Raw genomic sequence first — 27,964 nt, forward strand, 5'->3', positions numbered from 1 at the left:
ATCTAACATAAATCATAATATAATAAACATTTCGTAAAATATTTTTTTATTTATTTATAAATAACCTTAGGTATCCGCCACTAGGGGACTTTCCCCTAATAGTTTCTGTAATCAGATGATATGCAAAAAATATAAAATGACTCGAGAAAGGATCTCAGATGGGATTACAAAATTCATTATAAATTCGAAATAACCATCTAAATTGGAATCAAACATAAATTCTCATTAGAAATCAATCCCTGTCACAAATACAGAAGGGCTTAGTCCGTGCATCGGTCGTTTTATATCGATTTCGGTAATGCACTTTTTAAATCGTCTGAATTATGGCGAACTCTATTTCATTCCCAATGGAAGAAGAATAATACTCCCGCATCGAATTGTTTTTTATTGCCGACCGAGCAAAAGATTTGATGAACGGATCAAAATTGCGCGAGATAGATTAGCGAGGTTTTATTATCTTATATAGTAAATTGCTAGTGCATTTGGTTCAGATTATTTTTCTATTGTTTCGGTCAGAATTTCTTAATGATATCATAAAGACTTTGAATTGTTTTATCCTCCGTGCTCTACTTCCTATTTAATTGAGATTTTAATACACAATTTGGTTGTAGTAATATGATCATTTTGATTATATGAAAATTCAATAGTTTAAATTATACATTTATATATATATATATATATATATATATATATATATATTTATAGAATTTTGTGATATGAGTGGAACGAAAATTAAATGTTAAATATGAACAATACAATACTCATATTTTTAACACAACTTCATTTAATAATTACAGACGTTTCGAGACCATGGTATTTGCCTCATCTTCAGTGAAATTTCAAAAACAGTTACTTCTATACGATACAGTACTAAAACATGTGAAACATACAGAAATATTTTAAACAAATCAAGTATCGAGACGAGAGACAGGATGGGTATTATTATAATGTAATCAAATGGAGTGCGCGATCGCAAACTAAAATCAACAAATGTGAAAACAGATTAATTTATTGAAGAGATAAGATAAATAAAAAAATATAAATTATTAATGATGTTTATATTAATAGTCGAAAATCAAATCAAAAGTCTTGTAGATATGAAATTCAGAGCACTTATTATTAAATTTCTATTGAAGATGACGTAAAAATATATGTCAAAATGTCTGGAATTTTAGATTTTGACAGTTATTTGACTTATTTAATAAAATTTCAATTGAGGATGACATAAAAATATATGTCAGAATGTCTGGAAAAAAGATTATTGTAGTTGCCTGACCTTGAATAATGAATAATGAATAATTGAATTCAATTACCTTGCAGGTTTTTAAGCAAATTTTTTATCATAAAATCAGATATAAATATTAATAATCATATGTAATTATGTATTAGGCTCCTATTACGATTAACATCGTCATTTGTGTCGTCATTATCATCAAAGTATTTGTTCCTGACAGAGACATTAATTAATAAAAATTATTCCTGTATGAGTACTTATATGCAAATAATAACTACAGAAATAAATTTCATAATGCAAATTCTTAAAAACCATTTACAGCTATATTAATAAATTCTTTAACTGATAAAAATAACCGCTGATGAAAGCCGAATATATTGTTAAATTTATATCAATATTATTATCAATTTTTGGAAAACTATACTAATTTATATATTTATTAAAAACAGCTGAAATTAGTAATCTGATATGATTTACCAAAGAATGTAGAACTGAAAAGTTTCTTATAAGAGCTTGTATTATTTATATAATGATTTATGAAAATAAAATATTATATAAATAACTACTATATTATTATTATTTATAATTTATTTATATTATTCATATTAATGATGGAGATCCCACTCCAAATCTAATCGCAATTCAATGGCTAACAAGTGAAATAATTATATACATATTGCATTTCTATTTATTATTAATCGAAAAATTATCAATTAAAAGTATTGGAATAAAAGAATAAAATCTAATTTTTTCATATACGATATTTTAGAACCCATATTTTGTACCGAGATTTAATATATTTAGAGAAGTTTATAAAAAATAAAAAAAGAAAGTACAAAATGTTGCTAGATAAAATGCATTAACTATATAAATCCATTGATCGGGTTTTATTAAATGTAGTTGTATAATTTGTTCATATCTATTGAGTTGTTATAAGTAACTAATATTGACGTTCTGTAATGAAATATTTTTGAGTTTCTATTAGTTTACAGTCGGAGGTCCTTACAGATTAATTTCTATGATTCACAAAAATAAATGAAGATAATACATCAATTTATGTTCTATATAATAAAAAATCAATGCAAAATACACGTATATAAGATTGACTAACCTGATATAATCATATCCCCTCGTTCTGTGGTCCAATAATTGATAGAGGCCGGATAAGCCTCCGTGTGACACTCCAATGTGACGTCTTGCCCCTGAAAAGCCGCCTCGAGCTGATTGGGGATTGATAGCATCGGCGGAACTGCAAATTACATACATATATGTAATCGGTTTAAAAAAATTGCCGAAATGAGAGTCAACCAGGGGTGCCAAATATTAAGAAAAATATTTGAAAAAGATAGACAAAACTCAAAATGTCATTTATTGAATATAGGGGTTTGATTCTCAAGTCGTGTCGCCTAACCCAATTAGTAGCAGATAAAGGTACTTGTATTTTATATATTGTATTTAAATAATCGATATTTTGAACAGGGTTTATTAAATAAATGGATTAGAGTTATGACTGTTTAAATATAGTATATAGTTATGCAAATGTGTTGCACTAAATAATATTTTTAAAATAAATACAAAGTTTGAATACTCACATTGAACTCGAAGTTGAACTCGTTTGCTTATAGAAGGAGGTACCCCATTTGAAGCAACACAGAGATAAGCCGCCATGTGCAAGCGACTAACTTTGGTAATAAATAGAATTTCACCATCAACTACGTTCACTGAAACAACAGAGAATATGATTTTATAAACTTTATCTCTATTAATGATCAATCTATTATGATCATTTACTTATTATGATCATTTAATATGTTCTGAACATATTTTTTACCATTTATCAAATGAACTTTTTTTTATAAAAAATCTCCATATTAATGATAACATCTGATTTTTTATAAAAAAAGTTTATTATCTAGATTCTAGACCATTAATATTTAAAATTTATTGAAAGAAAATGTGGATAACAAATTTTACGAAATTGTGTTAAACAAAATATTGATTTATTATTTATAAATATAGTAAAGAACTTATACTTTCAAACACACATATAAATTCTTGTGATAAATTTTACTATATAGATAGTTCAAAAATTACTCCAATGAGTGATTCACCAATTCTGTACATTTCTACAAAGATGTGGTAGTGCTAAAGGTCTTCATTATTATCTTTGAGAAGATTCCTTTTTAGTCTTCTTGAAATTGGTTTCTCAAAAAGCTGAGTGTTTATTGAATTTTAATGATGTTTCAGTTTTTGGAAATGTTGAACACTTTATTTATATTACTCTGTCTATAAATTCTCTGTTCATAGCAATATGTTTCCAAGTGAAAATAGCCCTTGCCCGGCATTGCTGCACCAATAAAAAGTCAGCCCTATTAGATTTATTCTAATAACAAAAATCATCAATCTAAATTGGGCTACCATCTAAAAAATACGAAGGAAGGAGAAGTTTTAGCCCAACAGCTCTTAGGACGTAAGGTTCTGATTGCTGTTAAAAATATAATAAAAAATATAAATAAATTCTATGTTAAGGTCTTATTGCTTAAAGCATGAATTAAAATTTTAGACTGGGCACGTCGCATTAACACAATGATTGATTTGCTGGCAAAATCCCACAATTAGCTGCTATAAATCCATATTGGTTTTATCAACACCTGGTAAATTAATAGTGTATCAAGAGATAGATAGTTCAGCAGTAGACAGTCTTATAGTTTTTAATTTTGCGAATGTATTTGAAAACGAGTCCCAGTCCTTAGTATTGTGGACATATTTGGTTGATTATGACATCATTGATTGATATTCCAGTAGTAGTTATATGAAGAGTTGGTACACCAGCTCGCTGCTGATACCAGAGGTTGAAAGCCAAAATTTCACCTTCAACCATTTTTTTTGTTTTGTAGTTTTCTGGATCTGATGTTTCTAGAACTTTCAGGATTAAAGCTGGCTTTTATTTCTATGACATGAACAGCATAATTGCAAGACGCTGGTGAGTTGGCAATTGTTGAGTAATTTGCTTCCATGTTTTTTGTTTTTTTCCTCATTTTCGATTATAGTGCACACAATAATACATTTTAATTGAAATACATTAATAATTATTCAATACACACAATACAAATTGTTCAAATGTTTGCAAAAAAAATCCCACTAGTAGACTTTTAAATAAAAGTACACTACTAAATATTCATAACATAATTCATTTAAAACTTTATTATCCTTGATAAAAAAGTACCGTTACTTTTGATAGTGCCTGTTTGATTCACTATTGTTGAGTCTTGTTGAAATGTGTGATATACCTTACTATTATTTTGATCATAAGAAATATCCCGTTATTTCTCCAATTCACTGCGATCGAAAACTCTGCTTGGGCTTCTATCAGGTTTGTCGGTGTCGGTAATTATGTAGGTGAACACAGATCGATCAAATATTATAAATATTTATTTGTACATATACACTACATTAGATTGTTCCCTGGATGTCAAAATACAAGTGAATATATTTGATAACGAGTCCAGGTTTTATACTCGGTCTTCAGCATCATGGACATATTTGATTGGTTATGATGCCATTGGTAGCCATTCCAGTTATAGTTATATGAAGGGTTAGGTATTTTTGACAATCACCGTTAGTTGTTTAATTGACTTTAATGCACTGAAGATAAGTCAAAATAGTGCTCGACTGAAAGTCACTTCCACATGACCTACATTCATATGTGTGTATATGTATATGCTTTTATATATTCACTTTTATTGAATATCAATAATTCCTGATTGGATCTCCAAATCTCGGCCATAACAATCGAATGTATATCGATATGTGCGTGATATGAACACTGACCCTTTTCGCGAATGAAAAGAATCAAATGCTTATGCGAATGCGACAGTTAACTGCTACGAACATTAGAACGATTGCGCACGTACGCAACCCTTGGACTAATATCGAAGAATGGGCTCTTTTCATACTAAAGAACATAATAGCCATGAAAACACTACACACGTTCTGGCCATATCTTCAGCCACATCTTATGATACCGAGTGACAATAGTTTTTGATACTTCGTGTAACAGAAACTGAAATAAATGTGGGAACAAGCATGGAACAAATTTGGTTGGAAATAACTTTGATTTTTATCACGAGGTAATGTTTTTCTTAATTTGAATATAAGTCTATTTAAACTGACAAATTAAAAAAATTAACAAAAATATAAATTACAATAACACAAAAAAATATGTAAGATATGAACTTAATGAACTGAGATTCATATAAGAAAAGATAACTATTATTGATATTTTCAGAAATTTATTATATGTGAATTTATGTAAATGTACATGTGAATATATATATATATATATATATATATATATGATATTCAGTTTTCAGGGCAATACATCAATTAAAAAAAATTGTATGACTTTAAAACAATTTTATTTTTTCCATACGTTTCGACACATTGTTTTGTGTCATCTTCAGTGGACTCTAGATTGAAAGAACAGATAGAAATTATTAAATAAAACTAAAATATAAGAAGTGATATGGTATGAACTTACATGTAATTGAATTAATCCTAATTATTGCATATTATAAATGTTCACAATGCACAATCCTAATTATATGTATAACATTTATAATATGATATAATTAGGATTGTGCATTGTGAACATTTATAATATGCAATAATTAGGATTAATTCAATTACATGTAAGTTCATACCATATCACTTCTTATATTTTAGTTTTATTTAATAATTTCTATCTGTTCTTTCAATCTAGAGTCCACTGAAGATGACACAAAACAATGTGTCGAAACGTATGGAAAAAATAAAATTGTTTTAAAGTCATACAATTTTTTTTAATTGATGTATTGCCCTGAAAACTGAATATCACATATTTCAACATCAAAATTATATATAAAAAATTTAATATATATATATATATATATAAAGATCACTACGTCCTCATTTCATGGACATTTTGCATTTAAATATCACATTCATTTACAAAGAATAAAACTGTAAACAGTACTGCTGAAAATGTGTAAATCGGACTGAAAATTTGTAAGAAGTGAACCAAAGTATATTATATTTAACATAATATAAAATAAAATGTAAAATCCTGTATATAAGTTAGTTTAAGCATGGTACTAATAAGAGAACTAAGTGATTAAACACTACAAGTTCATTCCATCATCAAGTGGTATAAAAATTAAAAACATCGTTCAAGAAATCACAAGTGTTTATGGTAAAACTTTAATACTACTCAAAAATATACATTTGTATGGACATCACAATTCGATTGAACTAAGGTTACATCCAACTATTCAATAAATCAAATATTAAATCAGGGTTTAATGAATAACTAAAAAAAAATTTTTTTTGTGCTGGAAGTTGTATAATACAAATTAACAACAAAGCAATAAATAGGCAAAAGGACATATATTCTCTTCATAGTGACTACAAAATATAACTCGAAGTTTCAAATATGGTGGAATAATGAAAAGGTGATATAAAAATTGGATATATTTTCGAAAACAGATCCAGGTATTTCGGAATTAAAGGGCAAATAGTTATAAAATCGACATTTGGTAGTCTAAAATGATCAGTACAAACCTTTATTCTTTAATTATATATCTATGTTGAAATATTGATACAGATATTGATATAGGGCTCGCCCGTAGGTAAGCGGTTAAGAGCGACGGGACTTGTTTCAGAGGTCCCGGGTTCGATACCCACTTCGAGCAGCCTGTTGTCAGGCAACAGTGACAACGATTTTCACTTGGAAATATAGATGGCCATATGTTTCCAAGTGAAAATAGCCCTTGTCCGGCATTGCTGCACCAATAAAAAGTCAGTGCTATTAGATTAATTCTAATAACAAAAATCATCAAATATGGATGGATTACCCATTGGGTTACCATCCAAAAATACGAAGTAAGGAGAAGTTTCAGCTCATAGGACGTAAGGTTCTGATTGCTGTTAAAAATAAAAAATATATATAAAAAAAAAGATATTGATGCAGATTACAGGTAGACATGTGGACTGGTAGACAGGAACACGTCGACAATTGTACAAGAAATTACATGTACAAGTACAGGAAGAAAGGTACCAGTAGACGAATCGAAAGATATGCTGATACATAAGTGAACAGGTTGAAACCTTGTCATGTAAACAAGCCGAAAGTTTGTTTATTGAAACAGGAAGAAAATTATAAAAGTAGACTGTATAATTGTCTGATCGACTGGTAAGCAGGTAGGCAAGTAAACAGATGGATACGTGGACAGGCAAAAAGATAGATAAGTAGGTAGGTATAAAAAAGGATAGGTAGACACTTTGACAGGGAAACAATTATTAGGCAGGTAGATCATATACAAATCAAATCTTTATTGATTTAATCAATTATCTGCACATATCGGAAAGTTAGAGAGACTTGCCTTAAGGCACAATGAAACTTACACCTAATTTCATCATTGTATAAGTATTTTCAATTGTAATAATAATCAAATAAATGCAGTATCGCTACTATATACTAATTTGAAAAACTGCATTTTCTAAAATAATATTAGACTACTAAACTATGTCTGAGGGTGTCAGTTTCTGGGTGTTTTGTTGTTACAGGATAGTAACCGCATACAGTACATCCCCAACCACCCCTTGTGGTTATATATATATATATATATATATAATTTTAGAATTTCCATATAGCGTAAAATATATACCTATAGCGTAAAAGCGTGCGTGTATTACAACACTGAATATATTTCAGGTTCTCATTCGAAGGTAGGTACATTTACAAATGCGCACATCAGGTTTCCTGCGACAAACCGAACGTGACAGACGGAATCGTTAACTAAATTGAATTTTTATATAAAATGACCGGTTTAAAAGATTGAATTCACACGTAGGGTTTTTCGTGTTGCAAGCTGAACGACTGTAGCTGCTCCCATCTATGCGACCGGACACGGATTGAATACACAAAACATGAGCAGACTATGTATACGAAATACACACTACAAAAAAGAATCGAAACGTGCATGCGTTATGTGATAATGGATGTAGGTGATGACATTCATGTGTACTATTATAAAACTAGTGGTGTATGGCATCGTGCCTTAAGGCAAATTGCTGGAACTTTCCGTATCAGAAATAAATATTCGAGCATATGAAATATATACATTTTTAAACTGATTTGTGAATCTAAAATTCATATTTAAAGTCTAGAAATTTTGAAACTGGTTTGGAAAAAATATGAAAATTTTGAAATTTATTTGAACCGTATAAGTGAACTTTAGAAATTAAAAATCTTGGTACGGAACCCAAAAAAATTTTAATAAAAATTAGTACAAATGTTTAAAATCTCTATAAAATATCTAATAATTTGATGTACATATGTCTAACGATCATTTTAGATTGCTAGATGTCATATTGGAGTAAGCTCTCAATATTTTAGAAAAAGAATGAATCAACATATTTGCAACTCAAAAATTTTTAACAATATAAAACCATGTTCTCTGTGCATATCATTAATTTCAAACATAACTTTTAATACGAATCATCCATACTTTTATATAAGGAAAAAAATGTTGATATTAGAAGATTTGCTAAATCTTGTTTCATTTTTCAAAATTTAATTATTGTTTGTAAATCTGATTTATCTCTTTACCCCTGATTATTTGCCCTCCATAACTACATATAGAAAATGTCTACCTTGCTCAGTCTTATTCCTGTTTGCATGGTCATGGGTAGTAACATAAACTCAATGTTCAAAAATGTTTCTAAGCAGTTGTTTATTTTTATAATGGGCGTTTCCATTTTAACTTTATTGTTATCCTGCAATTAGTGCTAAGGGATTTTTCAATAGGTTAGTTGTAATAGTTGTATTTTAGTGTTAGTTTCTCTTCAGGTCTGGTATGTATAATCTCACTTTTGTACCTTTAAAATTATAATTATTTGTGCTAAATATTGTAATTTTTTAGCTAAATGATGAAGCACATCTGGTCATAAAAAGTTCAAACCAAAATTTTTTTGTTTCGACGCATTGGCTGACGCTATTTTACTACATATCAATATAAATATCTATATATATATATATATATATATATATATATATATCTTTTAGAATACATGAATTATACATTTGCATCTAATAATTATATTTCGTTCTAAATTAACGAATAAGAAACAACCCTGTGGTTCAGCCTACGCCTTTAGATTTCTGAAGAAAATTAAATGACAACATGACTTCAGAGTTCAAGTTCTGCTTAATGAAAATTTACTATAGTTGAAAACCTGTATTAATTAAATCTTTGAAACAAAAAGTAAAATTAAGATTAGAAACCATTTTCAATTTTCATGAATGTAATATATTAATTAGCTGCGTAATTCTGCTCCACCCAAAAACTATTTATTAGAAATATTTTCTAATAATATTTAAATACGGTGCATCAAATAAGCAATGTGAGTGGGGCTTAAAGGTCCGCGGGTAAAGAGGTCAATAAATGATACCTCAAAAACAAGTAAAGTTAAGTATTTTTTGGATCTGTTTGCTACTTGTCTGTTCAATTTTACCCCGCCTATGAGGTAACAAGAACCAGGTGACAAATTTTCTATAATGATGAATCAGCTGAGACTTTTTCTGAGTCTTTGTTGTTTGTTTAATATGTAGTAATTATTGTTGTGATGTAATTTGTATGGTTTCCAAAATAGCTTTGCTGAAAGCCAAGTTGGGCCTTTGTACCCCGCCATATATTCCTTAAACTATAAACGACCAAACGAAACCTTCAAAAGTTAGTAAATAAAAAAAATTTCATAGAACATCGGAAAATTATAAAACTCAAAAAAAAGAACAAGAGTCTCTCAAGTCGCACAGTAATTTTAATTTTTGCATTTTCATAAAAAAAATAAAAAAAATATATAAATTTACAACGTTTAGTTTAACAAAAATGTCAGGACATACATACACTTCGAATCGGCTTCTGTAATTATGAAAATATGGAACTAATTATAACCTCATTAATATTAGTTTATTAGTAGATAATCCGTAATCAGCGAAAATATTATCAGATGCAACTATCGAACACGCACTGAGCAAAACAAACCCAATCGTCTGCGTGTCAGTAGCACAAACGATCATCGCACAAATCGATATCGCCACTGAATACTCGTACAATGTCCATCAGCCGTACTGATTTTATTTTTCCGATTTAAATTAAATTAACAGATATTCGCATATGTCATTCAAAGGCACGAGTTCCATCAAACTTCCTCGCGAATGTGCGAACGCGTACCAACACAGGCGCCCGGCCAGATACGAAAAAAACGTGCGGTAAATGTTAAAATCATGCGGGCTGATGAAGAGAGAGAGTGCTTCTGGCGGACCAAAAAAGAAATCCGATAAAGTTTGACGCAGCGCCGCCGGAGAGCGATCGGAAAAAATAAAAATAAAAGCGGCAAACGCAATGAACGAACCGAAACTTCTAGCTGGGAAAAAATTCCGGAATTCGGATCACGTGGTCCGTCATTAAGACCCGCGCGGCGCGCTCTGTTTCAACTTTTTTCATCTGCACGCACGGTCCGACGAACACGCATATGCGATAGACGTGTGCGAGGATGTGTGCAAATTCTATTGATAAATTTACGCGGATGTGGGAAGTTTAAAGTATTTTATGTGTGATATTCATAAATAGTTTACGCGCCGAAAAAGAAAAATCTTAAAGTTTAATACGGAAAATTAATTTTTACTGTAATAAAGTAATGCACTTATTGTTAATTAGAATTTATCATTTGTCAGCGTAGTTCATCAACGTTATTGTTAATCAACGTTAATTTAATATTTCACACGCTTATATAGTGCCAAATTACTAATTGATTTTTGTAAATATTACTGAGTGGCATTTAAAGTGTTCGTAGATGCTAGAGGGCATTATATATTTGATATTATTATTACCTTCCCAAAGGTTTGTTTTTGCGAGAAAATCTGAGTATGTTTGTAAGTAAGAGTGAGAGAGCGAGCCGAATTTTGATCGTCTTCAAAACGTTTGAACCGATTTCAAATATTTAAAAGCCATTAGATAAAAATTGATGAGTACTCATATTGGTCGTTTTTTGTACCAATGGCCAAGCCTCTTCATCAGAATTAACAGAAAGTGCAGAAATTTTTGTTCACGTTTTAGCCAAGAATTCTGAACTAATTTTGAAAATTCGATATATATTTGAAAGATCTCACAAAGATCGGTCAGGCTGTTTTTTCCTAATTAATTTCTAAAAAAATTCGAAGATTTTACTAAAAATTGATAGAGTACCTGATGACCGCGAATTGTATTTGGCACGTGTTTGTTTGTCCCCTACACCAACTTGGTATACCAAAATAATATATTGACTTCTCATTGAGAAAGTCATTGCACTTTATTTGTTTTAAAATGCTACTTATACCTAGTTTATAATCAGAATATACCAAACTTGTAATTTGATCCACATTTTTAAATTCGTTTAAAAGTTACAAGTAGTGCAATAGGTAAATGCAATTAATTTCATTTCAATATTTTTTTCAAATGCGATTTCAAAAGCTACAAAATCGCTCGGGGACCATTATGATATCAAAAAATTAAAATATAACTTACACTGAATTCTGTTCGACTATTGTATTATATAGTAGTAATATAATTTCGGTAAAAATTTTAAATTTAAATAAAATAAGCAAGAATATAAAAAAATGGTTGTCTTTGAATGTCATTAAAAAGTTCATTTAGATCTCACATTTTATTCCTAGAATTAAATTGTGCAATGGAAACTTATATAGTATTTTTAGAATCTTGCTTCCTCAATCATGTTACATGATAATTATAAAATTGTTATATATATATACATATATATGTGTGTGTAAATATATATGTGTGTGTGAATGAGAGAGTAGGGACAGTTATCATTTTCTGCATGTGTTGTCTTCAGAATAGTCTTCATAATTCACAATAATTTTCTTTAATAATTAATCTTTAAACTAAAATCTTACAATAATAATTCATTATCAATACTTTCTACTAAAATCTATCACTACAATCTAACACTATCTATAACTATCTCCACAATCTTAGTAATATATAAGATGTTAATATTTAACTATTCTGGTCTGTCCATAAATCTTATTTTAACTCTCTATTTTATTCATTTGTAAACCTATTTATATATTTATAGATAAATATAAAGCAATTTAATTTTACCTGTGTCACCTGAAACGGACATTTCATCTCCATCTTCCCTCCTCCACATGACATAAGGATCAGGATATCCTCTCGCTTTACAAGACAATGACACGTTGGATCCTTCGCGAACAACCAGATCAGAACTCGTTTGCGATTCGATGATTTGAGGTGGCACTGAGAAAATAAAATATTGAAAACGTATTATTCTAAATGTTCAAAAAGTTAAAGTCCTCATTTAAAGTTTAAGTTCTCATTTCCAAATTTTACTCATGACTTATTTTCTTTTTGAATACTAGGAAAGTTTTGCTGTACAACATACTTCACAGATGATTTGATGATTTTAGTAAAAGTATTCATTTAAAGTTAAAGTTCTCATTTCCAAATTTTACTCATGACTTATTTTCTTTTTGAATACTAGGAAAGTTTTGCTGTATAACATACTTCACAGATGATTTGATGATTTTAGTAAAAGAATTAATATAATTCCAAAATATACATTGTCTAATAATTATATTATATTATACTAAAAAAATACTAAATATTTACATACATATCAATTTTTTACTGACCTACGACTTGAAGGTATCCTCTCCTTGACCTCATAGGATCAGTGTTGACTTGGCACATGTACCAGCCCCTATCTTCCTCAGTGACTTCTCGAATGTGGAGGTACCATGATCTGTGGTCGTTGTAAGACAAGCTTATCCTTGGATTCTGTGTAATTACATTGTGATATATCGATAATATCGTCTGAGTATCCACACGTACCCATGCCACCTGTAATCGATAATTAGAATCATTGGGATGTGTTTTTTGTCACATTAGTCCTAGAAATAATGGTATGCAAATGTTTTGTGAAATTTGAATATACTAATTGATATGAATTCTAATATTGAATGACATAATGTATGCAATGAAAAAAATTGTGTGTTTTTGTATATAAGTGTATGCGACGAATGTCTATGTGTGTATCTATTCCTCCATCATATATAATCTGGATATATGTATAAGGTGGAATGCGAAAATCCAAATCCAATTACGGTTGAAATGTGGCAAAACTGTCACTTGATGCCAGAAACTCAAACTTTGCTGTTCAAATACTATTCTTAGTACTTTTAGTCAGCTCGTTTCCACTTTATACCTAAAACTTTGTGTTTAATCGTGCGTCTTATGCTTTCGCAAATAACTGTACAAACTAGTAAATGTAGATAAAGTAAATCAAGTTAAGCTAAATAACGTTATCAACGAAGCTAAATTAGCAATATAAATATTTATACAATGAATAGGGTAGCGGGGGGATTGAAGATTCGCGTGGAAAAAGGTCCACCACCGATATCTCAAAAGCAAGTACAGTTAAGAATTTTTTAACAACAATATTTGAAAGTAGAGGTAAAAAGATGCGTTATCAACCATTACTTTGATTCTTGTGACGTTGTTATCGAGAGATAAACAAAAATGTTAGAAAAACTATAACAAAAGTATTTTCTTTCGTTATTAGTTTTTTGTTGGTGAGCACTGTTGTTTAGTTTACTAGATCTTAATATAATTTTAAGTACACATTATTTAATTGTTATATAAGACGTATTGTTAATTATAGTTAGGTTTAACAGTTTTTTTTAACCTATATAAAAGCTTACACGTGGGTGGGGTAAAAAGGACCAACTGGACCTTTACTTTGGCAAAGGTATAAACAATATATAGTACTAAATAAAAAGGTAAATTAAGTATGAAAACGCAATTTTACAACGATGCTTGGTTATTTCAACTATGCTGGTTAATTTTTGTAACAAAATACCAGATAAAGATTATAAACAGAGTTATCTCTCAATTTTAGCAAAACAGTAAAAAATACATTTCTGTAATGATAAATTTGCAGGGAGTTTTACTGAACATTGTTTGATATGTGGTATTAATTGTATTAAAATTTTAAAAGATGTATGTAATTTGACTATATATAGTTGCAAGTTATTTTGTAAATCAAATTTAGTAAATTATAAGCTTATTAAGTGCGTTCAAGTATCTAATTTTATCAAAAGATTATATATAATTAGTTTCCCTATTTCCAGTTTCTAATATATTACAACTTTGCATAACTGATTTATCAAAATGCGAAAGGATGCAAAAGTGATTTAAAAATAAGTAAGTTAAATGTAAATTATTATAAGCGTTTCATATCACCATGAAAGTGGCAAAAATAATGATTGGTATTGAATTTTTTACGCATAAAACACATCAACATATCATAGTTATTAGTTAACTGATCAATGGAACAGTTTTCTATTCTATTATTATATTTATTATTATTATTCATTTATTTATTTATGGTTATTATTTCTATTTATTTGTTATTATTATAATAGTAATTATTTTTACTTTACATTATAGTTTGTTTAGATTATGTTAATCTCACTGAAGCTCATAGTTTTACTTACTTCATTCTGATTGTTACGGACAAATTTAATCATAAATAATATCATAGTTATAGATAATAAAGCTCAATTTGATAAAACATGATTTTAATCTAATTGAGATGAATTTAGATATTTAAATTGCATACTTTAATTTAAATACATGTTACTTGAAAATTTTGAACAAAATAATAGCATTTCTGTTACTTCATATTATACTATTAATATTTCACATGCGTATATGTGCAAATTATTTATACATTACGAGAAAGTGTAAAGTTGCACACAGCAAATTATATTTATATATTAAATTTAATCCAAAAAGTTCAAATTATTTGAAAAATAATGTAGCAATGTTATGTATTTTTTGCCGATTTCCAGTAGATGTGAAAGCACTATATGAGACGTAGCAGAAAGTTTTTTCCATAGCCGATTTCCCCTATTACTGGCTAATAAACGAAAATAAATGGTCGTTTCAAAATATGTTATGGTGATTGCTGGGCCTTTTTTTGCTCGCAGACATTTTTATTCCAAGTCTGCGATGATAACAACGATATCATTTCATGAGCGCGGCTAAAAAAGCGACGCGATTTTTTGCTCTTATTAAAATACTGCCCGTGATGACGCAGCAGTTGAAAGTGAAATTTTTTTCGTTATGCATGAGCACCGCATAAGCTGTGATATCAGATTATAAAATATACATTTTAATAATGAACGATGAAATGCGCTGGGTTTTTATTCCGTATATATTTTAACTAGAATTTATTTTAGAAAATTCATTCTCGCATTTTTGACATAGATACTGTAAAACTTTATTATAATACAATAATTTTCTTTTCATTGAAATCAGATCCATATCAATTCGTAATTGATAGTATTAAATTTTAGTTTTTCGAGCGTTTCACAATAATTTTTCACACAAATAATAATTACAATTCCTCACATAAACGAAAATTAAATATTGTTAGTGTTAATTCCTCAAATACTTTGATTGATTAACTTCTTGCAGGGTAAATTATAATAATCGCGTTGAAATCTAAAAAGATTGTTTTTGCATATCTTCACGTTTCAAAACCTCCAATCTTAGCATACATTAGAAAAAATGAATGATGTTTGTACGTACGTGTGAAATGTGTGTTTCGTGTAGATACTTTTAGTCGATGTTTTTGGCATTTTCGATTTGAATGATTTAAAAAACGTTCAATTCTTATTGGAAGGTAGACTTGCTGGTTAGTTTTTGGCAAAGGCATGTGCAGCAATTTTGGAGTGGCAGGAAAAAATCATTGAAATTTGAGATTTGATAGTATGGAATGATCACACTAAATCATTATTGATATAGTTATAGTAAATATATTTTTATAGTAAGCGGTCAATACATAATTATTAATACGTTATTATTTTCAATTAAAGAATATATGCAAAAAACTCATACTATAGATTATTTTATATCAATAAAAAATAAAAATAATATACTAATGCTCTTAGCACGGACACTAGTCCAGAGACGAGATTTCACCGTCAGAGATAGCTAGATAAAGATTATAAGGGGATTATCCCTATCAAAGGGTGCGGAAAATGGGAAATCAAATATCACATCATCCTCAGCAAACGTGTCTGAAATCATGTGTGTGATTATTAACTTATGCTCTATAGGAAAAATATAGGATTTATTGTTTGCACAGAAATAACACAAATATGTGCATATGTATTATAACAAAATTCTATAACGGAATGGAAAGTGTTTATAAATCAATATTGTATTTTTTCATTGTTTTTTTTTTTTATTCAATTTTATTAATTATTATATGTAATATTATTTTTTAGTTTTGAATGTTTTTAAAAGTTTGGAATGCTGTTGAACAATATCGACGATTTTTTTCACTGCGTTAATTTAACATATTTGTATAAATATGAATGTGGAAAGCTATAATTTATATAATCTTGAGAGTTAAGAAAATTTATTGCACCAAGCATTTGGCCCTATTATCTTATTGATGAGTGTCTATATCATAGTCTAGACTCTATGAGAATATTGAAAATTTTGGATTATGAATAATGATTGTTTGTATATTTTTATGTAATTAAAACTAATATAAACTATTATTTGACCGACATTTTATATATTATAACTAATACGACAAATCACACAAATTTCATTTCAGAACCAAAGGTAAAGTAAATGTAATATTTAAATTGTGAACTAATTACCACATATCATAATGTAAGATAAATAAATCATACTAATGATAAAAATTCATCTACTTCATATGATGACTGAAAGTAAGTATAGCTCTTTTAAACCATTTTATATAGTATTCTAGCAAATAGTTCTTATAAATTACTAACTAAGTACATGTCTTAATCTATGGTAAATAAATCATCTGAATCATAAATATTAATTGCAGATTTTACAACATAAATAAAATAATTGCAGATGGCAAAAAAGGTCTGTAAGTAGAAAGGTAAACAACCAACAAACTTGTATTAAATATACAATACATGTATGTTTATTTGCACTAAACTTGACACTTGTTAAACTAAGAAGATCTCATTGGAGTTCTTCTTAGACATCGCTCTCAAATATTGTCAATTTAGCTTATAGGAATCCTTATGTATTTCTGATTGCTGAATAAAACAGAGTTAAAAAAACACTTGACACATGAACAAAAAAATTGAACGCTTCGAATAGTCTTCTTAGAGTGATTGTTAATAGTTATTTAGATAAATTTGAAAATGATCATGAGCAAATACATATACTAATTTTAATCCCGTAAATCGACCTTTTAGGAGCTCTTTTTTCAACAAATCTCCAAAGTGGTTAGGCCTACATTCATTCATTGAATACTTTTTGATTTCGTTCTGCTAGATTTTGTTTGTTCTCTTTAAAACGTGGCTAATCCATACATACAGATACTTATAAAAACATCAACTACCAAAAAGCTGTTACTAAAAACGACAAAAAGTCCCAGAAATAGTCGACAAGTATAATGTGAACTTAACTCAGCATTTATGATTCATTGACAGTCGCCTCATACATTTAATATAAAGTAATAATAATTTCATACAAAACTGGTACGTTTATTACCAGCGCTCCGGTTTGCGTTTGTATCGCACATATACCCGTTTGCTCAAACGCCGACTTCAGTAAACTTATTTATACGAAAAACTTCCACGCCGAAAAGTTTCTTGAAAAGTTTTCGCATGAGAATATGATCCCAGGTAAGTCGTGATCTGTTTAGACAAGAATTAAATCCCTCTTGTTGTATGAATCTTCCGTTCGCCTTCAAAATCTTGACTTAAATCCCTCAGCTCTTACATATGCGGGTTCGAGCTCGGATAGAACAACTTTTATGAACGAAACAGCGATAATTTAACACGAGCCCTATCGCAGGATGCATCTATCATTATCAAGCGGTGTAAATCAGATAGACTTTTATGCAAATCAGGTCTCATGCAACTTTTCTGCATTTTATGATTGTGCATGGCTCTGGTTGCAACGGTACGATAATGAGTTAGGAGCAAGATGCAAATAAAGAGTACCTAACAATATGATTTGGTTTGTAAGATGTGCATTGAGCATACATACATTTGCTGGTAGAATCACGATGAATAGCAAATTACATTTGCTACTTATAGATATTTTGAATTTTTTTTTAAGTATTAACGCCAAGTACTAAGGATAGGTCAAGAAAATTAAGTAGCCATCAAAGCCCAAAACTATGGTTTAGTATTGGAAATAAAGTATTCAGTATTCAAGCCTAAGCCTAAAATATACTATTGTATATAGTATAGTATATTTTCAATACATATATGTATTGAGTTCTACCAACGCCAATGACTGCAATTTAATATCCTGCAACTCCATAGATATGAAGCAAAAATAAATCAGCGAAATGTACAACTAATAAATCTTTCTGAGATATCTTTCAAGTACTAAAATATCAATAAAAAATATTGCACTTTCTGCTAAATCTGGTAAAATTTATCAACGCGAGACGCCATGTTTTATCAAATGGTATTTAAAAATTCAAAATTGGTGCAGGTGTTTTTGAGAAAATTAGAAGAAAAATTTTGGTTTACTTGCACACACATACATATTTTTCCAATGTTAGTGTCAAACAGTTCACAATGAGTAGATACGTCAAGAAAAGACAAAATGAGCAATACAGATTTTTTAGCAAAACTTAAATATTTCCTCAAGAATTAACTAATTTCCAAAGAATTAGTTAAAAACAGAATGCATACCAAGTATCTTTATAAATAATATTTCATATTAAAATAAATATGATACGTTGTTCTTTGATTTCAATCAGTTTCAACTGTTAATAACAACTAGAAATATTTGATGAAAATTAGAAATTGTTCGTTTTATTATATTGGCCATGAAGGTGATAAACTTCAGGGCATTAAGCTTTACACGGAATGGTTGCTACCCCTGGTGAGGGGGTAGCGAATTGCTTTAATTGAACTAGTTGTTCACTTTAAAAAGTAAAGTACGCTTAACAACATGTAAATAACCAATAAAAATAAATATATCTTCTTTCATTATAGCTTAGTAACTAATCAGTGATTGTAATTAGAACTGCAATAAATACATAATATACAAACAAATCAGTGTTTAATACAGTCCACAGCTACAAGAGTTAAATTATAGCCCAACAACCATGAATTATCAAGAGAGAGTTTTAATTAATTTTATAACTACGTAACATAAAGTACAGAAATGTTACTAGATTTTATTTTGCAGTTGTAACTGTTATTAAAATTTAAACAAAAATTTATCATCTTTATTTCAATGAACAATAGTGAAGATGATACATAGTCAAACAATTCAGAACGACCTGATATGTCGAGAAAACACAAAATGAGCATTACAAGCTGTCTAGCAAAAACATTTCCTCAAGAAAGTTAATTAATAGTTAATTAAAATAAACACTAAATAAATAGAGTATCATTATAAATAAAATTATATTTTAAAGTAAAGATGATACATTTTCAATAAATGTGTAGAACGTCGAACATTGCACGTAATAAAACTTTGTATCAATTGCTCATTAGATTGAAAATTCTTTTAAAACTTCTGATTTACAACTGATCCAATATTTTCTTTAATTGATCAATTAATCTTATAATTAGTTTAAATTTAAGGTATTATAATGTTCAGTCAGTCTATTTTTATACCTATAAATATTTCGAAATATTTAACTTTAAATGCTTTTATAATAAAATATAAATAGAAGATAAATATGCATAACTAAAAAGTATAACATAAGTAAAAATTATGTGTATTTCTCTATTCATTTTTGTAGTTTTATATTATAAATAAAATATTTTGATTTTTGGTTAAATTAAATTCAAATCTAATGTGTTCTTATATTATAAAAGAAAATATGGACCATTTACTCTTGATAAATACATATGAACTATTTTTTATTATATGAAAAATACTTTTCCTAAATTAGGCAAGTAAATCTGTACGATTAAAAAAGACTATAAAAATGAGAAATCTTCTGACTATTTCCAAAAATTTCAAAAATTGACAGGTGATGATGTAAAATCGATTTTTTTACAATCTTGTACGAATAGTGTTGTGACAAAGGTTTCTGGTGAGTGAGTTTGGGTGATCCTCAAGGCAACTTTTGTAATTATCTAATGTGTTCGTATTTTATCGTTCATTGTTTTCATGTCGACGTCTTCATGTACTAACTAATTTGATACATACTTTGGTGCATTTAAAATTTGTTATGTAATTACATATGTATGTAATTTAAACAGAGAATATCCTTATAGAAAAATACAAAACCTATCAGCAGTCAGCTCATAATAGTATACAAAATCAACATAATTCATTTATATACAAATAGAAAAATATTACCACTAATCTAGAGTTGTATGATAAATATCACAAAATGCTATTAAAACTTCAAAAACTCTACTTCCTTTCCAGAAAACTCCTGCTGCATAAAACGCTAAACTATATTTGATCCTTCAGGCGGCTTCAGGATACACAGAGACCGCAAAACTAAACACAACACGATCTGCCGGATGAGGAGAAAATAAGGAGAATAGCGTCAACAGAAAAAATCAAGCGTCAACCCAAACATGCCGCTCGTTGGAAAAGTTTGCGGCTAAAACGCTAAAAGTATAACAACGCAACTTATGAAGTTAAGTATGACCCACTACAGGCGAACGTGTATAAGAAAACCGCGAATGTGCCACGAACGACAAAGTTTGATATCTCTAAATCCGTAAACGGGAGGTGGAAAACTACTCGTATTGTACGGGATTTTATTGTGCATTTTGTATTGTGGCTAAGGTATTTACACCATTGATTTACTTTGTTTTCTTTTTATAAAAAGATGTCATTATAAAACTTTGTGCGGAAGAATACAAAACCGATGGCCTTTGGAATACTTATGTACTTTTACCACTGGTATATATATATATATATATATATATATATATATATATACGAGTATATATATATATATATATATATTTGTTTTTAATTTAAGTTTTATCATTAAAAATAGTATGAGAGTTTTTAGAAATTCATTTATTTAAAATCCATACGTTTCGGCTAGCATCTTAGCCTTCATTCAGTGGCAATCAATTTAACTATAAAAATTAAAACTAAATAAATAATATGTAAGAAATTTCATGAAAAAACAATAATAATAAAAAACACTTAAATTTTGTATCCTAATATGAAAACATTATTAATCCATGGTATGAGTATGTGCACACTGATAAAATATATATTTTTTAACATCACAGATGGTAAAACGCACAAATAAACATGATAACTTAACAAGTTGTCGAAACTATGTATTTACTGTTCGGAGTTTAAGATATAAATGACACATTTTTTCTTGAAATAGTTTTTAGCATGTGCTCAAATTTTACGGGAAATTTGAAAAGAGATGGGATCTTGTCTTTTTCTCTTTTTAGGAACCACGTGTTTGTTTCGTTTAGGGCCGTATTGTCAAAGCGTTTGTTTATGACCCTGTTGTTATGCAATTGCAAAAACAACTCCTTAGCGAATCTTCTTTAAATTACGTTCTCTTTAAAATGTATAATTTTTGCGTTGAAAAAATCTAAATTATGGTTTAAATTTTTAATATGCTCGGTTAACATCGTCTTAAATTGCTTCGGATTTTTTGAGTTATTTTTATGTTGATGAAGGCGTTTGCTCAGATTTTAACTAGTTTCTCCGATATAAAAGAGTTTGCAATTAGAGCAATTAATCTGATATACCAAGTTCCTGAGGCGCTCAGAATTAAACTTAGATTTGTGTAAAAATGGAACTAAGGGTTGTATCGCAATTACATACCAACAAAATGCCACATTGTTGAAACAGTTTGTTTAACAGACAAATGGCACCAGTACATGACTCCAAGTTTTTTTTATTTTAAGGGTTAATTACAAGAAAACGCCAACGAAAGGTCAAAAACTCTCTCTCTCACACACAGGCATACATACTTTTTCCAAATTTGATCTCATTCGATTCAAAATCTATTAAAACGCCAAAAACATAAAATTAGTATATAGAATTTTCTCGCAAAAACAAACTTCTCCTTCGGGAAGTTGTTAATGTAGTACCTATATACTTACTGAAATCCATATAATAATATAATCAACACATTTTTAGGAGTCAAAGCTTTGATAATATTTTTGCCATGACAAATTTATTTTAACCATTTCCATGATATCCTGTTCGCTCAATGCTCCATCATATTAATTCCAGATGTAATCAAAACTCAAACCTCAACAAATCTCAAGACGTTTGCATTTAATTACAACATAAAGAAACACGAATGAAAATTACATAATATCTCATCTCGCGAATGCAACTTAGTTAAAACTAACTTACAATCAATGAAACGATACGTAAACTATCTCTCGGAATTCTGCCCGGAGATCTTCCAGGAAGATATCATATCTTCAGAACGTAGAAGCGTCTTTGCCAGTCGACAAAATGACATTTCAAATAGAACGAATGACGCGTGGCGCGTTGTTCCACGTTGATTTGACTAATCAACATTTCCCAGTGTGCTATCTCATCTGCACACATGTGCAAATACCACGGTATAAATACGTATTCTAATACAAATATTATTAAACTTTTGCACATACAGAAGTACCTGCACAGCTATTTGTATTAACTTGCTACGCGCACACGACAGAGTCAAAATAACAAGTGTCTACGTGAGATGTTATTTAAAAGTCATGCTTTAGTTTTGATTCTGCAAAGCGATGCATTCCGGAGTAATAGATAGAAATGTCTCGACGATTTTGTATTAAAAAGATTAATAGGAATTTATTCAGATGTACTTTGTCTGCAATTTACTAACGTCATAGAGATATATACTTCATATTAATTGAAAATTGACGATGAGAGCAATCGACAAGGAAAGGTAGATATATTGTTATGAACTCAGATGTTTTGCTTATTAAGCACATGTAATTTTTAGTAATAAAAAGATATCCAAATAAATTAAGATAATAACCATTTTATTATTCAATTCTTTATATTTAATATATTTCGATAGCATTCAATTTTACACGAGTACACCTATAAAAGCTTGATAAAGAATCGACTAATAAATCTAGCTATATTGTTCAATTTTGGATATTTTGCTTATACAATCTAGACAATTTTCACTAAATATATAATAATTAGTACATTTAAATTAACACATAAGCATTGCATTAATCACATTTTTAGCTTTAATTTGTTTAATATTAATAATGTTTATAAAAAAATATCTAATATTCAGCCACTCTCAGTCACTTAATAAGTGATTCAATATGACATTCAATTAAAAATAAAAAGTTTATCCAAGAAATTTGCAATTTAAATTAATCATCATTTCTCAATTTTTGTAATATGTAATATTTACAATTAGACCTATTTACATTTTATAATATATTTTATTACTAGCTGACCCGGCAAACGTTGTTTTGCCATCAAAAATATTTTGTCGCTTTGCAGAAGTTCTTATAATATACATGATATATTAATAATAATGTTATATTTTCATTACACAAATTTCTCTACATTTCGATAATTAATTCCAACGCATCATAGTGTTTTGTTTATTTTAATTTTATTTATGTCAAATAGTGAAATATTTTTTTTAATCAATGTATAAATTAGATTTTAGTCTGAATCAACGCAGTACGATTATCTAAATATATAATTTTTTATATAAATATCAGATTTTTTACTTTTGCATTTAATTTAAAAGTATTGAATGTCAATTTCATATATCCAATATGCACTTAATTTTTAAATGCCAAAATATTTCCTTCTTGGTCGAAATTTAATATAATATGATATATTTTATATCTATAATTTGATTGGCAATATTGCCTATAACATAACTTAGAATAATTAATTTATGTGTTTCTTATTGAAGTCGTTAAAAATTCATTTTCTTGAACTGTCAAAATTTTGTTTATGAAATTCAATATGTCGCTTTTTCATTGTGATCTATAATGTTTTAATCATTTATCATATAAATTTTCGACTCTAAATTGATATTCATACTATCCCTGAAACTAACATGGATAAAGTTCTGAGAAATCCGAGTCCAAATCTATTAAATGTTTGATTTTTGGCACTTTTATTAATTTTTTATCAGTTTTCGTACTGTAAAATATCAGCCGGGCCTTTTCTGGAATAATTGGACAACTCAACATAGTTGTTGATTATATTTAATTTTTTTGTATCCAGCTTTTATAAATGCATATTTTTTTGTTTTTTTTTTTTTATTGAAGTTTTTGCACACAATTTAGTTGTTGTTATTAATAACAGGTAGGATATGTCTTTTAAAAAAACTCTTTTGTTTATAATTTTATATCCTTCATTTTCTAAAACATATCTATGATGCAATACTCTTGCTTCAGAGTGATTATGTATAAATCATATTTGTAAAATAATAATAATTATAGGAAGTAATAATGTATATGAAGGGTTTCTGATTGTCATTTTATGATTGAATAAAATATTCAAATATAATTTACAGGTATAATCCTTACTTTATTCTTGAAATTGCTACGCTCAATTACCTAGCTCAATTTAGCATTTTGCAACTAAATTATTCATGTTATCGATTTTGTATGATTAAATTCTCCTCTATCAATCTTATTATTCCGCAAATATGTCAAACGTATTTGTGTCAATTATTCGAACTGTCGTGATCATTAGTGCAGAACATAGTTAAAGCTATTCATTTCCATTTGACATTATTGAATTTACATTTTATACAGAAAATGTCATTGTCGTAACTGTTACATAGAAATGACTAAATCAAATTTCGCAAACGAACAAAATCTCTCTTGTAAGTATCAACATTTCTGCGAGCAAAGCGGTAGAAAATATTTATTTTCCTTGTTTTTCCTTCGCAGCTTTATCTCGTTACTTTTGAAAAACAGCGCGTTGCATTATCGACTTGTCAAGATTTGTCCTCTCATTGCAATAAAACTCTTTGCGCGAATGAAAAAGGAATTGCCTCCGAGAAAAAATGCTTTGTTATTATGATGGAATACTCTCAATTATAATAACAATAGAAATTTTTTTTCTGAAGAATGTTCAAAGTGATAAATTAGTTTGAATTACCAATTTTCTCTATTATGTATAAAAGGAAGAATCCCAATGTTTGCCATACCAATACATTTTTTTAGAATTTTTCTAAATCATGCTAAACTAGTGGGGTGCATGAAATCGTGCCTTAAGGCAAATTGCTGGAAGTTTCCGTACCGTTATTAAAAATTCGAGGAATAAAAATAATCAATAATTGTTTTAAATAACTTCAAATAGATTATTTATTATAAATACATACTGTAAATGTATAAGTGCTTATTATATTGGGCGACGAGCCTATTCTACAAATAACTTATGTGTATGTTTACAAAAAATTTGTTCATTTTTTTACGAATCGAATGTTTTATAAATTATTTAAATTGGTTGATCCGTGTTTCCGAAATCGTCGACAAAAATTTGTATCCGCACAAACACACACACGCACACACATACATCTAAGGTATGCTAAAATTTTTAGATGATTAGTATATTTCTATAGTTATTGAATAAAATTACAAAAATATTTTCAAATAAATTATTTATGAAAAGATTCTGCAGGAACAGAATGCGGAACAACAGAAACATCTCTATGTTGCAGGATAGAAATACCTTAAAGGATTATTCCAGTTTTTGAAACACAATGGCGTCTTATTATATAGCAAAACATAAAAGTCATGCTGCTTCGTTTTGAACAGTTCAAGCACACAAAAGATATACTATTTGGTTTTATATTAAATTAAATAGATTATTGAAGAAACAATTTGATATTATAATTAATGATTTTGTTAAGATTCAGAACAGAATATATCATAAAGGTAATACTTCTCGTTCTGTTCCTTTTTTATTTAAAAATTTTATAAAAATTATAATATTGAAGCACAAATATTTTTACTATTTTACAGTTATATAAATGTGCAAAGAATTAAAAATAATTTAGTACAGAATTCTGATTACTGATCAAATCTGTTAAGTAGTCTGAGAAACCAATTGGCATAATGTAGATAATTCTAAAAATGTTAGCAAAAACAGAGTTATTGAGAATGAAGTCATAAATTGAGGATTATTAGAGATACATTAGTATTAGATGTATTAAAAATTGCTTTTGAAGTTTATAGTAATTTTCATAACCCACAAAAAGTTTGTTCGAAAATTGTAACTGAATGAAGCATAAAACATGAGCAAATAATTCAATATTAGAAAAATGTGTTCAAAGTTAAAATAATCAATAAATAATAAAACAATTATATTTACCTCATATTTATTGCAGCTACCAAAATTATAGTAAAGTCAAAAATTGCACAAAATTTAGAGTTTAAATCCAGTTTATATATGTACCAAAAACTATAAATAATTGCAAGTATATAGAAAAAGCAAAAAAATACAAATCATAACAAATTGGTTAATTGTTATGTAGGAATATTTGTGTTGATATGACAGATATATTAACATAAAATATTGGCCACTAATCAAATTAGTGCTTTCTTTATTAGCAAAAAGTAAATATTTCTTACATAATAAAAACGAGTCAAAAAGATCTTTTTAAACATTTCAATAAGTTTTAATTTTCAAAAAGTTAAATTAAGTTAAATCAAAAATTAATTTCATGTATAGGTACTATGATTTTCGAATTATTAAATTAAATATTAAAATTTATATTAATTTGTATGATTTCTTGAGTAAAATAAACAAACTTCTGAAATTAAATACAGTTTGTATTAAAATTTAGTTACAGGATTTCAAAAAATAGCAACGTTTGAAATTTATATCATTCTCAAAAGAATTTTAGTTATTTAAATCTCTGACATAAGTCATCCAAATATATTCCGGTTTCCGTTTAGCATTATATAGGTATTACAGTGATCTCTTAATATGTAATAAAGACATCTAAACTATCGCTTCCACGAAATGTAGGCGAGGTTTAACTTCCAAGATATTCTGAATTTAATCCAAGGTTTAAATCTGGGATCACAGTTTGCCTAAATCCAGAATACAAGGTGATAATGTGAGTTCGAAAACTTTATACGGCCATGTGTACACATATAGAATTCCATGTGCATAAATACACGTGTGCAGAAATTCACTGGTAATATTATGTCTGTGGCGATTATTAGTTCTATGTGACCAGTGTGTATAATAACGGCACAAAACAACCATGTCTAGGAAGTTTGGTCCATGGATAGTTTCTGACATAATGACCTCAGTTTGACTTCTGTTCTCGGTTGTAACGAAATCTTAGGCGAGCAAGACAATAAGAAATATAAATAAATAAATGTATATATATATATATATATATATATATATATATATATATATTGATGTAACAAATAAAATAAATTATAATATGACATATATTGAATCATAAGTTCTTTTTTATCATATTTAATTATATATATATATATATATATATATATATATATAAGTATATTTTATCATATACATATTTATCAAAAACGAATATAAAGTGATTAATGGTTATTAAAACATAAAGCAAATAATAAACAAGGGAGGGGATAAAAACATTGATTTTGTGAAGCTCTCATACCATGAACCT

The 27,964-nt window shown here is 28.3% G+C and overlaps 1 protein-coding gene across 3 annotated transcripts in view; it reads right to left on the minus strand.

Annotated features, from left to right (window-relative positions):
* Positions 1–27,964, minus strand: part of LOC113370200 (lachesin-like) — a 102,283-nt gene that overhangs the window by 69,260 nt on the left and 5,059 nt on the right. For 2 of the 3 annotated variants that reach the window (XR_003366556.1, XM_026610874.1), the window contains exons 1-4: positions 12,987–13,102; positions 12,436–12,591; positions 2,827–2,955; positions 2,346–2,483 (exon numbers count right to left, since the gene is read on the minus strand). Coding sequence is in view for 2 of the 3 variants with exons in the window: in XM_026610874.1 (XP_026466659.1) it covers positions 2,346–2,483; positions 2,827–2,955; positions 12,436–12,591; positions 12,987–13,044 (481 nt within the window). In the remaining variant the exon portion in view is untranslated. Of the gene's footprint in view, positions 1–2,345; positions 2,484–2,826; positions 2,956–12,435; positions 12,592–12,986; positions 13,195–27,964 lie in introns of those variants that run through there. The other variant, XM_026610875.1, reaches the window with a different exon arrangement.

This window comes from Ctenocephalides felis, unplaced genomic scaffold (genome assembly GCF_003426905.1).
Source record: "Ctenocephalides felis isolate EL2017-DRISC unplaced genomic scaffold, ASM342690v1 CF-g0.4_SCAFFOLD_01492, whole genome shotgun sequence".
Taxonomy (NCBI): domain Eukaryota; kingdom Metazoa; phylum Arthropoda; class Insecta; order Siphonaptera; family Pulicidae; genus Ctenocephalides; species Ctenocephalides felis.